Source organism: Astyanax mexicanus, chromosome 7 (assembly GCF_023375975.1).
Source record: "Astyanax mexicanus isolate ESR-SI-001 chromosome 7, AstMex3_surface, whole genome shotgun sequence".
In the NCBI taxonomy this organism is placed as follows: domain Eukaryota; kingdom Metazoa; phylum Chordata; class Actinopteri; order Characiformes; family Acestrorhamphidae; genus Astyanax; species Astyanax mexicanus.
The window spans coordinates 7,219,149-7,235,082 of record NC_064414.1 but is presented as its reverse complement, the minus strand read 5'-3'; the positions used below and the strand labels follow the sequence as shown (position 1 = coordinate 7,235,082).

General features: G+C 37.3%; 2 protein-coding genes across 13 annotated transcripts in view; one reads left to right on the top strand and one right to left on the bottom strand.

Moving 5' to 3' along the window:
- The window catches only part of esr2b (estrogen receptor 2b), a 443,098-nt gene that overhangs the window by 139,303 nt on the left and 287,861 nt on the right, over positions 1–15,934 (top strand). The gene's annotated exons all lie outside the window — the stretch shown is intronic.
- Positions 1–15,934, bottom strand: part of syne2b (spectrin repeat containing, nuclear envelope 2b) — a 187,408-nt gene that overhangs the window by 88,727 nt on the left and 82,747 nt on the right. For 10 of the 12 annotated variants that reach the window (XM_049481038.1, XM_049481047.1, XM_049481041.1 and 7 more), the window contains 11 exons: positions 14,672–14,831; positions 8,204–8,359; positions 7,066–7,206; positions 6,765–6,947; positions 5,748–5,885; positions 4,824–5,009; positions 3,583–3,687; positions 3,317–3,469; positions 2,550–2,654; positions 1,884–2,042; positions 323–523 (listed from right to left, as the gene is read on the bottom strand). In XM_049481038.1, coding sequence (XP_049336995.1) covers positions 323–523; positions 1,884–2,042; positions 2,550–2,654; positions 3,317–3,469; positions 3,583–3,687; positions 4,824–5,009; positions 5,748–5,885; positions 6,765–6,947; positions 7,066–7,206; positions 8,204–8,359; positions 14,672–14,831 — 1,687 coding nt within the window. The remainder of the gene's footprint in view (positions 1–322; positions 524–1,883; positions 2,043–2,549; positions 2,655–3,316; positions 3,470–3,582; positions 3,688–4,823; positions 5,010–5,747; positions 5,886–6,764; positions 6,948–7,065; positions 7,207–8,203; positions 8,360–14,671; positions 14,832–15,934) is intronic. The other 2 variants (XM_049481044.1, XM_049481046.1) reach the window with 1 other exon arrangement.

Genomic DNA, 15,934 nt, shown 5'->3' with positions numbered 1-15,934 from the left:
TCCAAACTTTTTTTTACCATAAGTTACATTATAACTACATAATTTTGCACCTTTAACAACTTAATTTTAGTTAGTTAGTCAGTTAGTTAGTTAGTTAGTTACTTGTAAAATGGGACATGTTTGTGTATGGTGTAACTAGCAATGTATGAAAGAGCATGAAAAAATGAAGAGCAGCAGAGAATGAAGAGAATGAAGATAAAAACTTTGTGATGAAAATCAGGAAAAAAGTGAAGAAAGTGAGGCGTGAACGGAACGGTGAGGAGAAACAGAGAAGAAGAAAGAATGGATTTCCTTGAGGAGCATCCTTCAGGAATGGGTTTACCTCCATGGTACAATTGCCCACAGTCTTTGAGCCCAGGGCAGAAGAAGACGGTCCATGATCTTTATCTTCTTCTTTAGCATCCACATACTCCTCCTCTTCATCGTCTTCCCAGTAATCACTATACTCTTCCTCTTCACTCACATCCAAAAATATGTCCTCTTCCTCCTCCTCCAGCTCCTCTTCTTCCTCGTGGAGCGGAAGCTGCTTGGCCATGTTGAACACACACATGCGCTCATCACTATCTGTCTCCATGCATATCACAGCAGCTACACAACCTCCAGCGCAGCACGGCTCTGAGCTTCAGTGCAGCTGAACTCTGTCTTTATGTAATAATCGTGTTACTTTAGGAACAATGGCGGCTTTGTGTTGGATAACCAAATAAATCCCCCATAATTCCTACATCCCAAAATATTCAAGAGGAAAATAGAGTTACAATACTGTGAGAAAATAAATTACATTAACACTTAATTTTGACATCTGCCTCTCAATTAAATGAATTGTAGGATTGTTCTGCGCATATATAAATATATATTATTTATACATTGTTTTGTGGAAATTATATACTATAAATGATTTAATTATAAGTTATTATTATTAAATAACTTATTTGTATATTATACATTATTCTGCGAACCTCAAACTATTCAGTATCCGCTCTAAATTAATCAGTGTATTTTATAAGTAATTCTGCATATATGATAAATGATTCAGTAACCGATATAAATTATTCATTAACTGCGATAATTGACTCAGCATTTAGTATAAATGATCCAGAAACTGTTATAAATGATTCATTATCTACTATAGATTATTCAGCATCTTCTATTAATAATTTAGTGTATTTTATAAGTAAATTTGCATATATGATAAATGATTCAGTAACTGATAGAAATGACTCAGCATTTAGTATAAATGATCCAGAAACTGTTATAAATGATTTATTAACTACTAAAAATGATTCAGGATCTTCTTATAATAATTTAGTGTATTTTATAAGTAAGTCTGCATGTATGATAAATGATTCAGTAACTGATAGAAATTATTCATTAACTGTGATAATTGACTCAGCATTTAGTATAAATGATCCAGAAACTGTTATAAATGATTCATTTTCTACTAAAAAATATTCAGGATCTTCTTATAATAATTTAGTGTATTTTATAAGTAAATTTGCATATATGATAAATGAATCAGTAATTGATATAAATGATTCAATAACTGCGATAATTGACTCAGCAGTAAGTATAAATGATCCAGAAACTGTTAAAATATTCAGCATCTTCTATTAATGATTCAGTGTATTTTATTATTGATTCTGCATATATGATGAATTTTTCAGTAACTGCTATTTATTATTCAGTATTACCTATAACTGATTCAGTATCTACTATAATTGATTCAGCAATAGCTAAAAATGATTCATAACTACTATAAATGATCCGTATCTAGTATAAATGATTTTGTGTAAATTATAAATGATATGTAGGATGCTATAAATTAGCTGAGTTTACCCAGCCCTGGCTGTGTGTGTGTGTGTGTGCAGGTGAGGCTGTATTATAACCTGTGTTTGAGCTGGGGACTGGCTGCTGTTTTCTGGGACCCAACCCAGCCTCTGCTCTGGACTCGTTTCTTCCACGGTCATCAGCACGGCTCCTGATACACTCAGCACATCTTCCTTCATACGCACGATCTCAATCTGACCCTGCTCCTGAACACTCTCCTAAACACACACACACACACACACACACACACACACACAGACAACAGGACTGTTAATTTACTGATTACACTTTTTGATCACATTATAGATTTACATTTTTTATACATAAATGGAAATTAAGCTGACTATGCAACTAGTCAGCCTACAGCAATTTAGCCCTGCCCCACAAACTTACACAACTTTTCAGGCTGAACTGTTTTAATGAGATACAATACAGACCAGCCAATCAGAGCAGAGACCATTCTATAATTGTGGGTACATTTAGGGTATGGTAATATCTGACTCTTTTTTTATATATATATATATATATATTTTTATTATCATGAAACTGGTCACTGGTGAAATCTTCTATCATTTTGTGCCATAATTCCATGTGCTGAACTCAAATCCTCAACATTCAATTCAAAATAATGAGAGAAGGATTTTGACATGAATCTTAATGACTGCTTTCTGCACAGTTCCTCTCAGAGGAAGTGATATCAAGGAATGCAGGTCATGTGCTTGTACCTGTGCTTCCTCTTCAGCGATGGTCGGGGGGACGCTGAGGGCAGGCTTCTCACACACTGCAGCAGGAGGATCTACTACCATCACCACAGTGTGCTCCAGGACCAGCTATGAAGAGAGAGAGAGAGAGAGAGAGAGAGAGAGAGAGAGAGAGAGAGAGAGAGAGAGAGAGAGAGAGATGTTGCTTTCTTATATGTTTATAGAAAACAGGGAGTCAAACAAAGTCATAAATCACATAATTTAGTCTATTACAGATTACTGAACTCTTGAGAAGTGACTGTAAAGTGTTACTTCAGGATACGATCTTGGAACACCCACATGTGTACAGGTTGTGAGGTGTTATCTTGTGCTAATGGCAAGGTGAAGTGAATGATCAGAGTCTGAGTGAGCTTGACAGTGGGAGCCAGATGGATGGGATATTTCATTTCTGAAGATCTGAACATTCCTCAAGCCACAGTGTCAAATGTGTACCAAGAATATGTATAGAAGGCATTACCACCCATAGTAGACAGATCATTAGGTTGTTATGATTGTGGACGGTGGTGTCTGGCTAAAACTGTCTATACAAACAATCAACCCACACACATATCCCACAGGTCAGTGCTGCATTTTTTTTTACTTTCATGGGTCATGAGAGACAGTAGTAGTTCCTGTACTAAGATGTGGCATGTCAGTGTATTCTGAATCACTACAGAAGGCAGAAACACAAACTTATCTACTCAGTCTTTCTGTGTGTGTGTGTGTGTCTGTGTGTGTGTGTGTGTGTGTACCTGCTCCAGCTCCAAGAGCTGATTTAGCAGTAAATCTGCACTCTTGAACACTGTGAGTGTGTTTTCTGCTCCTTCAGGTAAACAGAGTCCAGCCTTACAGCTCTGCAGTTCAGCTACCGTCCTCTTCATCAGCTCAATCCTGCCTTCAGCAGCCTGAGGACACACACACACACACACACACACACACACACACAGGCATGATCAAACTGTTGCACCATTGATCATACACACTGTGCTACAATCTGAAAAAAAAAATAATCACACACCTTGAGTTTGTCCTGGCTGATGCCCTCTTTTGAGGTCAGCGCTGATCTGAGGTCAGCGACGTCCTTCTCCATGATCTTCAGCTCAGACTCCATGGCGTCCACCTCCTGTAGGATCAATTGAATGATTGAATGATTTTTTTTATATACATATTTCTGCATGAATATGGCCTAAAACATCATCAGAAAAGTCCTAAAAGTAGATATAAAGAATCCAGTTAAGTAAAAGAGACAGACATATTATACTTGATCATTTATTTACTGAGGGAAATTATCCAATATTACATTTTCGTGAGTGGCAAAAGTATATAAACCTCAGGGATTAGCCGTTACTTTAAATCTAATATTAGAGTCAAATGTTTACTGCTAAAAGACGGAGGGTCATGCGGCAAGACAATGACCCTAAGCACACAAGTCTACCAAGTTCTACCAAAGAATAGTTCAAGAAGAATAAAGTTAAAGTTTTGGAATTAACAATTCAAAGTCCTGATCTTAATTCCATCTAAATGTTGTGGAAGGAGCAGAAGTGAGCAGTTAATGTGAGGAAAACCACCAACATCCCAGAGTTGAAGCTGTTTTCTATGAAGGAATGAGCTAAAATTCCTCCAAGTCAATGTGCAGGACTGATCAACTGTAACCCTAAACTTCTACCACTCACAGATATGTAATATTGGATAATTTCCCTCGATAAAGAAATGTTGATAAATAAATGAGCAAGTGTAATATTTTTGTATTATTTGTTTAACTGGGTTTCAAGCATAACTAAGACTTTACAGATCAACGAACTTTACTAAGTACTAAAACTTAAGTAGGAGTTGAAGCATTCTTTAAGCTCTACAGTTAAGTAAAATACTAAAGTAGTCAATATTTGTTGTATTTAAGTATAGTAAGTAGTCTTATAAGATCATCTTGATCTCTTTATTCGCTTAATGATGAGCAGCAGCTTCATCAAACCCGACAGTGACAGTGCAGATCATCTACCACTCTGACTTTAGTAATAATGTGGGTTTAGAAAGATTCCTAACGTTGTAATGAATAACAATGCAGCACATAAACAATATATCAGAGTAAAAGTATTAAACTATTCAAAATATGTAGAGAAGTAAAAGTGGAAGCAGGATAAAAAAATAATACTCCAGTCGATTCAGATACAGTTCTACTTCATTACTTTACATCTCTCACTAATAGTGCATTCATATGAAAGTGACAAGGACAAGTGTTTGTGTGAGTGTGTATGTACTCACAGCTGCAGCATGCTCTAGCTGGGAGACAGGCTCCACCAGGTTTTGCTGCATGTGTGCCACACGCTGGTCTGCTTCACTCAGCTCCTGCTGCAGTGCACTGACATCACACACACCCTGCATTTCCTTCAACACACTCTCAAAGCCCTGCAGAGTCTGCCGGATCTGCTCCGAATCATCCAGAACCATCTACAGAGAAAAACACATTATTATTAAACAAAGAATAACTTACTTTCATGTAGTCAGATATCACATACATTATGTTTGAGTATTTGTCTATGTTAGCATTTTTGTACTGTCTCTGTTGGCTAAATTTTTTCATAAACTGTTTTATCATTTTGAATTTCCAACTCATCCCCAATTAGATATGGTACCAATCAGAGTCCTATTGTACTGGCAAATAAATAGCAATGAAGTTTACAAATATATCTACGCTGACTGGAAATGAGGTGAGTTCAGGTACATTTCTGGCATATTGCTATCTTGCCAGCAGGAAACACAGGTGCACCACTGACTGTTTTGAACCCTGACAACAGTCAACTGGCAGACCATCAGCCATTGATGCCAGACTGAGAATGTTACCACAGACATTCTGGTGCTAAGCCTGTGTTTCTAACCTTCACGCTCCAGCTGCCCCAAAGTTTCTCAAGTATCAAGTAAGCCATAAAGTAACTAAGCTACTTTTTAAAGGAGTAATCAGTAATCAGATTACTTTTTCAAAGTAACTATGCCATCACTGCTGGCCCCATGCTTGATGCCAGGTGTGGACTATGCTCCAAAATCTAGTAGAAAGGATTCTCTGCACAGTAGACTCCAGTTACTCCAAAAAAAGCAGAATAAACTCTCTTTAATACCCTTGATTTCAGAAGAAACAATGACAAAACAGTTGTACCAATATTTGAGTGAGTATGAGTGTGTGTGTGTTACCTGTAAAGCATTAACATGGCTGTCCAGGCATTTAGCTGTGGTGTAGGTACATGGTGCAGTGAGCCAAGACTGAGCTTCAGTGATCCAGACCTTAGATCCTTTCACCATCTCTTCATGTTCCTTCAGCCATCCTTGCATCTACACATACACACACACACACACACACACACAAATGATGAACTACATTTAAATTCGAGTAGACGGCAGAGAATGCAGCTGTTTCTGTTTAAAATATGTAACAAATTTGTGCCTGTCACACAGACAAGTTAGAGGATCCAATTGCAGGTTTATTAATGATACAGAATAGACAGAATAGGGCAAATCCAAAAAAATCCAGAAAAAGGTCAGAGAAAAAGCAAAAAAAATGCTTGGAAATCCTGTAAGGATACAAACAAGAATCAGCAGCACTCTTAAAGGACAACTTTGGAGTAAAATTGACTTTTTTAAGCTTCGTGTGTAATTTAAAAGTTAGCCTTGTTTTATATGTCAGGGCTCCAAGGATTGTACCAAGGACATATGGAGCTATTTTGAACTTGGATAAAAATAAAAAAAGGGAATGCCCCAAAAGTGCAAAAAAGGCACAAAATTACTGGATCTCACAAAGCTGCGGGAGAGCGGAGGTGTGCTAGGTTAGTACTCTTTATTATATTTCACTACACCAAAAGTCCATTTCATACCGGAGTTCTCGTTAAAATAGTTCAAACAATGAACAGGTGAGAATAATCAAAATTGGGGAGAGCGACCTCTGGTGTCTTGGAGGAACAACACCAGTGTCAATCGTGACAGTATCCTTATGTGCTGAAAAGATGTTTAAAATGTATATTATAATTTATGTGTCTGATTTGAATCAATCAGAATTATTCTACTGTATTTCTTCTGATATAATACACTCATCCCTCTTAGGAACTCTCCTCAATTTCTTTTACTGTCTTTTTTTTTTTTTAAACCTCTGATCCTAGAATCCCCCCTGGTTGCTGGTAAAGTGGGCAGTATTTTGTCAGTTGTTGAGTCTCTGACCTTGTTGAGGAAGGTGGTCCTGTCCTCGGCCTGTTTGGTCAGATGTGTGTGAAGCTGCTGGGTCTGAGCCAGTCTCTCCGTGAGAACCTGCGCTTCCTGAAGCTTCTCTTCACCAACGTCCTGGAGCTCCACCTCGACCCCCGCGAGCCGAGAGTGTAAACCGTCCAGCTCATCCCACACACGCTACAGGAGGAAGAAAAACAAACACACACACACTTACACACAGTCCATGGGCTTTTTAATGCTTTATTATTTTGACAGCAGAAATTATAAGCCATAACGTTCAGGGTTTGCATCAGACCTTCTGTGTGATCTCAGCCTCTGGAATGCTGGGACTCTTTTGCTCCAGTCTGATCTGTACAGACTCCAGCCCGGCTCTGATCTCAGAGAGCCTGGCGTCCAGCCTGTGCAGCGGACCACTCCTCTCCACCGCCTCCTCCACCTGAACCAGAGAGAGAGAGACAGTGAAAAATTATTATAAAAAAATATATTATGTATTTCTTTTAACTGTTTTTTTCTAAACTAATGCTGTCAACATTACCACTAAGTGTTTTTAATGGAAAAAATAATAATTTTACCAAGTTTGGCCCCAACTTCTATCCATAATTCACTTATTTTATAGAGTCTAGTAGTGTGTCAGCAGTTTCATTTAGGAATTATCTCTCTCTCTCTCTCTCTCTCTCTCACACACACAAACACACACACACATTCACTGTCACTGCTCCTGTTAATTCAGCACATTTCCTCTCCTACCTGAAATACAGTCTGTTTATATGTTAAATGATGTAAAGCTGGACATTAAGGAGTTGTTTTACCCTTTGGCCAATAGGAGCTGCCCTGTGGTAGCGTTTCTTAACTCCATTGCAGCTTTTATGTCGGATATTTCTTTTGTTGAATGCTAAAGCTCTCAGTTAAACCTTTACTCAGTCGATTCTGATTTATGAAGCATAAAAATTACCCTGACATAATATAACTGTACAAGAACCAAACTCCCTCTAGTGGCATTGTTGTGCTTGTCTTGGGTATTTGTCTATGGCAGCATTTTTGTATTTCATTTTTGACTTTGTTGGCTTTATTTTTTCATAAACTGTTTTATCATTTTTGCCGACCAATTAGATATGGTACCAATAAGAGTCCTATTCTACTGGCAAATAGTTAGCAATGAAGTTTACAAGTATATCTACGCCGATAGGTGTGGTGGTCTGGAAATTAGGTGGGTTCAGGTACATTTCTGGCGTATTGCTATCTTGGCAGCAGAAAACACAGGTGCACCACTGACTGCTTTGAACCCTGACAACAGTCAACTGGCAGACAATCAGCCATTGATGCCAGACAAAGAATGTAACCACTGTCATTCTGGAGCTAAGCCTGTGTTTTTAACCTTCAGGGTCCAGCTGCCCCAAAGTCCCCTAAAAGTGAGCAATACATCAATAAATTACCTGCTCCTCCACTTGCTGGAGTGACACTGAGACTTCCTGTAGCGGGCCCTCAATCTCAACAGGCACCAGCATGTACATGTCCGAGTACTTCATCCTTAACCCCTCCATGATGCGCTGCAGAACGGCCTTCTGGGTGCACAGCTCAGAGTGAACCTCCTGCGGACAGCAAGAAATATTTTTATTATTTTATATGGTTACTGATTTTAAACTTTAGTACTTATTAAAAAGTAAATACAGTACTTCAGTATAGAAGGAACATTATAGTACCATGTAATGTAACCATAAGTCAATTTTAATTCTGCCTGCAGTACAGCCACTGGAGGGCTGTGGAAAGTGACTAACCTTACAATCAGTGGCACTGGATCTGTTACTATCTATATTTAGAAAACAGAAGAATCTAATTGTCTAATTGTCTAATTTGCTGTAATTTTCCACCAAACATTTCAAATTGAACAAAGCCAGTTACACTGTAACAAAACAAACTTGAAATTGTTCTCCTTAATGTGATTTTTTAAATATTGAATTGCACCGCAAACTACAACAAATTAATAATTAATATCCTTTAGGAAGTGCAGATTAGTACAATATAACACTTTTACAAACACATTTTTGATGAATGCAAAATATAATTTATTATCGTTTTCAAAAAAATTACATAAACTATTGAAATATAATTTTTTGTCAATATCTCACACCCCTGTTGGCACCTTTTGCATCAACAAGAAACATAATACAACATAAAATAATGTTATTCTACATCAACACAAAATATAGGTCATTGTTACACTGCCTGCCCCCCCCCCCAAAAAAAGTCTCCACCTAGATGTAACTAAGTAAATGATGTGGGGTTGGTTGATGAGGTCTAGGTTCAGCAACAGTATGTGCGTGCCGTAATCAAACACAACAAGCATTTCAGTTTCCTCTGCTGAGAAGCGCTGGACATGTCTAGATAGCTGCATCGTTAAAATAGCAATCCTCCAAAGTCAGAGTGCACTTGGTTCTTAAAGGGAATGGCAAGTGAAATGCCCAAAACAGACCCATGATTAAATAAGAGAATTAGTACATGCCTTTCAGAAGTTTCAAACTGTGTAAAGCATACTTTCCTTATCGCTTGTGTTCTTTCAGAATGGTTCATTTCCTTTCTATACTCATCTCCATCTATAGCCCTGTCGATTTTTTCAGCCCTTTGAGGGCAAGGGCACAAGCTTAGGCTGAGCAACGATGCTCTCTGATCCCTCAAACAAAATTACATCCATAATCATCATTCAGTAGCAATAGCTAATGAAACCACAACAAGCTCTACAATACAGAGTTACATTTAAAAATACTTCTTAGGGCTCAGAGTTATCTGGGATGAACCATAAAACAGTTCAAAAACGAGTTCTGCAGTTTTTTTTATAATAATAAATAGGTGCCATCAATTCCACACCAAAGTCAAAAAGAAGATCAAATGTCCAGATTTACAAATGTTCAAAAAGCCAAAGTTACCCACATTAGGCTAAATGAAGTCCAATAGCAGTAGTTGCATCTGGTAGCACACCAAAACACTACATCACTCAAACTCCACCAATAAGAAGATCTTCTATAAATGCTTTGATTTTTCTGCTAAAAGCAAAACCAGAATAATGAACCAGCATCTTTAATACTCCATCTTACCAGATGAGCCAGACACCACTGACTGTCTTCTGTCAAAACGTCTACCAGGTTCTCAGCACTCCTTCACCGAATCTCATCCAGCGCTCTCTCCAAAGCCGTCCGTTTCCTCTTTCTCTCGACTGCTAAGCCTCCGCACTCTTCACCTTTCAGCCCTGAGCTGCAGAAAACTCTCAGCTCCCTCCTTTCACATTCTAATGAGTTATCTGAGACCCGGCTGATTACAGACGATACACACCAGACACTAACAGTGACCTGAACAGAAACGGCCAAGCCTCTGTGATTCCGATCACGAAGTGCGGATTTTCATCCCTGAACCATTAAATAGACTCTAGACTGTTTGAAAGAATAAAAGTGAATGTGTGTGTGTATATGAGCAATGACATCATCTTTGGCCCTGGGCTATGACTAGGAGGATCCGCTTGCAATTCAGGACACAAAGGTATGTGAATTTACACCATGATGCGGCCAAATGTTTGCAGACACCTAGTAGTCTTTTAGTGTTTTTTTCTGATATCAAGCATATTAATACTGACAAGATTTGACACTTGATGTTGCAACAATGTTATGAGGAAGATTTGATTGCATCCAGCCGCATATGAATCAAGTCAGGTATGGATATAAAGGTATTGGGCAGAGATTCATCACTTCGAATTTACTGGGCATTTAAGCAATAATACACTCGAGGTTCATGCATTCGTGCTATAACGTGATATATTTTTGTGATTATACCACAGTTCCATTATCGCGGTTTATTGAGAGACTTAAAGATAAAGAGGACGAGAAAATATGATCTGTTTGGTTATAAACGCTCTGCAAGTTAAAATAGTTCCATTGCTGCTCCATTTGTAGCTGTGCTGTTTGGTTTGTAAGCGCTGTATCATTGCTAGGTTACCTGTATGTGGCGGAGTAATACACGAAGAGCTTCGGTTACAGTGCATTACCGGCTGATAACGGTACTCATAGTACACCTATCAGCCAATCACATTGCAGGTTCGGAACTAACTGTGGTATAATAGTTTATACAGTAATGGGGTCTAGATTGCGTTATGAGACTTTATTGAGGAATAATAATGCTGCATTTCATTTACTTCTTCATGCAGATGTCAGAAGTGGGATGGCATTCCATTTACCTTATTTTTTGGAATATAAGATGCACTATCAAAAAAACGTCTATTTCCTGGTCTATTTTCATACATAAGGTGCACTAGATTATAAGGCGCATTAAGCGACAATAGTAAGGATGCCTACATCAAAGTGAGAAAGGGTGTCACCATTCCCTTCTAATGGGGAAGCTGGGGAAGCTACTAAGTCAAAACTTATTGAAATTATTGAAAAAACATTTTATTTCAAAGTCAAACAAGTGCTGGATGTTCTACACAAATGTTTCACATAAAAATGGTTATTTGGGTAATTCCAATATTTTGTCTAAGGGTGAATTTTCAGTGACGTTTCTCCAACACTAAGGCTAGGTGCAGCAGCATTAGCATTAGCAATAGCAATAGCCAGGACCCAGGGCACTATCAGCTTGCGGTTCGTCATGTGTAGCTTGTTTTTACACGGTAAACACACAGACTACAGTCAAATGTACTTGCCTCTGAATGATGAAAGAGCTAACGCTCTTAGGACACTGTCCAACCCAAAACAGCAAAAGCAGCCTATCAGTTTTATAGAATCTAAGCAGAAATTAGCGCTTTATGCAGGCTTGAATTCATCCTTCTACTTCTATTAGCACTCACATCATCAATAAACACCCCTGACCCAGTTACATTGGTACCTGTTTTACAGTGCATCGAAATGTATAACACATAACCCTCCCTCCACCATGTTTTACAGTTGATATGGTAATCTTAAGAGTATTAACTCTATATTTTCCTCCTTTTACTTAAATTAATCTCTGTTTCAACTGCCCAAATACTTGTGTTAGATATAATCAGTATCATATAATGTATTCCGTCAGTCTAATCAGGCCTTTACCAGTGTTTTGCATTTGCAGTCCTCTGTGTGTTTGTATGTTTTTAGGTGATAAATCTGTAAGAACAAATGGATTTGATGGAAGTGATAAAGATGACTCAGTTTCCTGTTTTTGAAAAATGTGACAATAAACCTTCACATGCTGCCTCACACCACAGAAAGAAACTATGTGCATGTGCGTTTGTGAGAGAGATAAAGAGGTAAACTGAATTAAAATGTATCTTATTGTAGACTCCAACAGAAAAAAAAAAAAACTGTAACTGCAAGACAGTAGCTGTTAAAGACGCCGAGCTGTTCTGTCCTCCCGCATTATCACACAGTCAGGAAAAGCATGGGACTGGATCTGGCAGGAAGCCTGGAGTCAGCATAACGGCCACTCCACAGCAATTCCCTTTCTTCTGCTGAACTCCATTCAAACCCAAACAGCCCCTCAGTCAAGACGCCATTAGCTCATCTTTGAAACTGTGAAACATAAAACTAACCGCCTTGCTGGCGCTGTACACCCGGCGGAGGGAATTAAACTGTTCCTTTATGATCAGAAAACCTCCTCCTGTAGAGAAACAGCACACTATTTAATGTTCTCCTTCTCTATAAAAGCACAGATGAGCCCATAGTTCCTTCTATTGTCCACTTTTAATACACTTACAGTATATATTCATTAGATTTTTACTTTACATTAATGCTAAAAGTGTGTCAAAGAGTTCTTCGAGCGATTCCTTTTTTGGTTGCATAAAAACTATTTTTGTTAAAGAAATGTAATTGTGAAGAACCTTTTTTAAATTGGTGAAGGACCTTTGCATTAACCATTTTATTTAAACTATAAAATAGTTTAAATAATGCATCTCTTGCATTTTATACAATAATTCTATTTTATGAAACTAAAAATGGTACTTCTAAAAAATAATAAAACACTTTTATAGCAACTTCATTTGTAAGATTGTACCATGTAGAGTAAATTCCTATAAAATTTCAAATGAATTTTTAAGGCATATTTAATTTGTCTAAAACCTCCTGATAAACTCTGAAATTTGTGACTTGATCTTGTACAGTACCAGTCAAATGTTTGGACACACGTTAAATTCCGTGTTTTTTTTTTTATTTTTTATTATTTTAACATTTTCTAAATTGTAGATTAATATTAAAGTCATCCAAACGCAAATATGAATAGCATATGGGAAAATGTTGTAACCAAAAAGTGTTAAACAAACCAGAATGTGTTTTATATTTTAGATTCTACAGTAGAAGTAGAATCTCTTGCTTAGATAGAGACAGTTTTGAACATCTCTGCTGCCTTTTCTCAGTCAGCTTTATGAGGTAGAGTCACCTGGAATTCAGGCTTTCAGTTAACAGCTGTGCTGAACTTGTAAAGTTGTGAAGAGGTAGAGTTACAGGTATATAGTGAATAGCTCTATTTGAGTAATGTTTTAATCCATATTATGGCAAGAACTAATGTTTAGAATATTTTGTCTCACAAGAATGTTGTTTATCATCATTTCTATCTGTGTGGATGATGATTGCTTGTGTAGGTCAGAAACAAATAGCGCATTGTGTGGATGAAGCACAGAAACACACACAGCAACACCCCAAACCACCCCCTTTCCTCTACACTCATTAGTACCATCGCTCCTGGCAACCCTGAATAGGATAGATGGGGGTAAATGAGTGTAGAAACTGTATTGAGTGACTTAACGAGCGACCTTACAGCTCAATATCATAAAATCAGATATTGTAAAGAGTTTCAGAGAGTATTATTCTGTCAAAGGATCCACAAGAACTGTGGGATGAAAAAAAAACAACTGCAGATGGGCAAAATATATTGGGGGGGGGGAAGCCTTAAAGGGACGATCAGTAATGCTAATAAGAGTGTAAAATGGCTACAGGAGTCCAATTTCCAAACACTTGATAGAGTTTTCTGCCCCTCCCGCTCCTCCCCAGACATAAAGCTTACGTGGGTTGCCAGATTGGCACACAGTAAAAAGCTGTAACAAGTTTTTTTTTTTTAATTCCCCAGCTATGGTTAGCAATTGTACTGAAGCTTAGTGATTACCTGTTCAGCAGAAAAATAGCAAGCTCGCCTCTTGCCATGGCTACAGCACACTGTTTGTGTGTTGTTGTGTATACCTGTCACCCTGAGTGTGGAGATGTGTGGGAATGACAGTGATAAGATTTGGAGGATAAAAACTGCCATATAGCTGCCGGTGCTAAAACTCAGCATGTTTCTTTAATATCTGATGATGCCTCCCGATCATGTTATGAGTTAATACAGAAAATATAATCCTTAATGGTCCTTTAAGTGTTAAATAAATATTTTGAAATCAAAATTTAAAGTTTTGTTTTGGACCAATACTTTTCGGTAGTTGGATGGTCCATTTTTAGTTGAGATGCTGCTCAACTGACATTCAACATTCAACTGAATATATATTAAATACTGTACAACTTAATTTAATGTTAAATGTAAATGAATAGTTTTAAAAATAGATTATTAATAAAAAATATTATTAAAATAGAACCTAACCTCACTGTAACCCTAAAATCTAAGCCTACACCTATCCCTAATCCTAACCTTAACCTAAACTTTAAATCTAACCCTAAACCTAATCCTAAAATGTTTTGGATGTAGGGTTACATTCAATAGAGAATTAATAATTTAGTTTCATCTTTCAGTTAAAAATTGCATTTCATTGATATGAATGTTAGTTGAATGTCAGTTGAGCATTAATGAGGTCATCCAAGTAAAGTGTTACCTTATTTTCTCCTATATGAGATTGTACCTGGGGTTGTATATTAAGATCAAAACCATAGTTAATTTTTTTTTTTATTGTAAATGGAATTGAGACCCACCTGTAGTTGTTTGGTGCTGGGAGCATGTTCCATAGCTGACAGCAGAGTCACTGCCGCCACAAGCCAATCCCTGACCCCCTGCAGCTCCTCACGCACCTTCTCCCTCTCCTCCATCTCTGCCTGCACCGCCTTCCGACCGCGGGAACTCCGCTCCTTCAGACTGCAGGACACAGAGGATTACAGGTCATTCAGCTCCTGCAGGAGACTTTCTTAATAAAGCTGTGGATTCTGCATTCAGGAAATGAATGGTAAAACCCCAGAAACGAAGGCAAGTCTGAATTAATCCCCAATTCTGAACATATCAGGAGCAGTGGGGTGTAGTCCACAGTTAAGGGAACAGAAACGCTGGATAAAAACTGTTTACAGACGAAAATAACAAGAAACTGCACAACAACCCCTACTACAAAGCTTTCAGCAGAACTGCAGGTCATATCTGTCCACAGTTGCATGAATGCACTCGTAATTTTTCACCTCACTGGTTAGCCGACCCACTTTCCCCAGCAAAACCAGTGAGGTGAAAAGAATTAGGTGAAATATGTTGATTCAACAAACAGGACAACAGCTCCACTCACTGAGTGAACAGAGTGTACAACAAACAGGACAATCTATTTCTTTCTTCTTTTCTTTTTATTTTGACTTGATTTTAGTTCATAATCATTTATTTTATCATTTCTTACCATACTTATCCTTTTATTTTTTCATTTACTTTTACTATTACTTTTTTTTCTTTATCTTATTGTAAATATATTTATTTAAAATGTGTATCAATTCTTATTCTTCTTATTATTTTCTACTTTTTTATCTAAAGTTTTCAATCGCTTTTATACTGTAAATACTCAGCTGGTTTGTAAATGAGGGTCACCCTTTAATGTACTTCAGAGTAAAAAATTAAGGTTGATTGACTGATAGATTTAACCATTTTAGACCTGAATTATGCTCCGTGATAGAAAAACATATAAGAATGCAGTTTTTTGCCAGTTGTGCACTCAAAAAAGGTTAAATAAATAAATATAATTTGTATTTGTGAATTAATTAATTAATTAATTAATTAATAATTGCTTTACTTTAGTGCGTTATATAAAAAAATGTATTAACCCCAACAATATTGTTTGATTAACAGTGATTAAAATCATGATTCAAGTGTTTGAATACTTCCTTCCCTTTATGTTTGGGAGTAAAACAGTAATTTTAGTGTTGCGTGGTTTAGGCCTGGTAAAATTGCTGTATTTATATAATTTATATAAAATATCTCAGGGTAGTTTT